General features: G+C 35.3%; 1 protein-coding gene across 1 annotated transcript in view; it reads right to left on the bottom strand.

Moving 5' to 3' along the window:
* Positions 1-1,339, bottom strand: part of LOTGIDRAFT_176120 (hypothetical protein) — a gene marked incomplete at both ends in the record, with an annotated part of 15,448 nt that extends 14,109 nt beyond the window's left edge. Inside the window, 2 exons of the mRNA XM_009066560.1 lie at positions 558-860; positions 1,208-1,339. Coding sequence (XP_009064808.1) covers positions 558-860; positions 1,208-1,339 — 435 coding nt within the window. The remainder of the gene's footprint in view (positions 1-557; positions 861-1,207) is intronic.

Genomic DNA, 1,339 nt, shown 5'->3' with positions numbered 1-1,339 from the left:
CCAGGAGCATCTGGTTTATCTGGAAAAACATGACACAATTCTTAATCCTGGTTCTATGAGACCTTCCTTATTGGATACCTATTACAGAGTATCACCTTTTGAGAGTTTGTCATAATCACAAGGAAAAATGCAACAAATAATTTGAGTTCAGAACTCAAGATCATAATCATTCAACAGAACATGTTGGATGATTTCATGGATTCTAGAAGAGGCTTGGCATAATATCTCATCTGCTTTGCTTTCAACAACTGCCGTTGTCAGTCATTTAGCTTTCAGCCAGGAAATAGACTTTGTTGACATAATACACCATGATGAATTCGTGTGGGTTATTTTTGTTAAATCATAAGCTTCCCTCTTACATATAAACTAATATTGGACCATTTTAGGATGCCAAAAGAGACATAGTTGTCTGACATTTATCTTTCTTTTCATCATACATCAGATCAATGGAGATCAAAGGATCAATCTTATGGTATTTCTCAATGTTAAATTCTACACTGACGACAAATTCTTATCGTAAGATTTTTTGTGGAACAGGACCCAAATGATTTACTTACCGAATGGATCTTTAGCTTTAATGGGTCCAATAGCTTGAGTGGCTTTACCAGCACCAGCGGCATTCTCTGCCATGATCCTGAATTCATAGTCGTCATTCTCGATCAGATCAGTGACTGTATAAATAGTATCACGAACAGGGCTCTTGTTACATTTCGTCCATCGTGGACTGGTTTTAGTCTTCTTCTCAATCAAATATCCAGTTACTGGGCTTCCTCCGTCGTTCTCTGGTGGTACCCAGGTTAATGTCACTGATGATTTTGTAACTTCGGTTGGTTGGAATTTTCGTGGCTCACTTGGTACATCTGAAAACAAAGTATCTAAAATGTTAGCAAGCTAAATATGTGATTCTGTGATATCTGAAGCTTAATCAAAAGGGGGTTACAAAAGTTTATGATACATAATGGTCTGTTAAATCAAATGAACAAAGAATTCATGAGAATCTCTATACTAGATCTCTTCTTTTACAAACCTAGAAATGACTCGGAGAAAGTTACTTCAAATCCTTCATAATAATTCAGTGATAATAAATTTGTAAAATATAAAATTGAACAGAAGTTACTTGGAGAAATTATTTCAAATCTTGTTAAACTGACTGAATAAAAGAGCCCACTTAATTTGTAAAATACAAAATTCAATATTCTAAACATACCATAAGGACTCTTGGCAACAATGCCTTCCAAGATAACAGCTGGTTCACTAACACCAACTTCATTTTCAGCAGAAACACGGAAATAGTATTCATTACCCTCCAATAGTTTCTGTACAGTGAAGGAGTTGGTGA

Source organism: Lottia gigantea (assembly GCF_000327385.1).
Source record: "Lottia gigantea unplaced genomic scaffold LOTGIsca_776, whole genome shotgun sequence".
Taxonomy (NCBI): Eukaryota; Metazoa; Mollusca; class Gastropoda; family Lottiidae; genus Lottia; species Lottia gigantea.
This window is presented reverse-complemented; position numbering and strand designations above follow the sequence as displayed.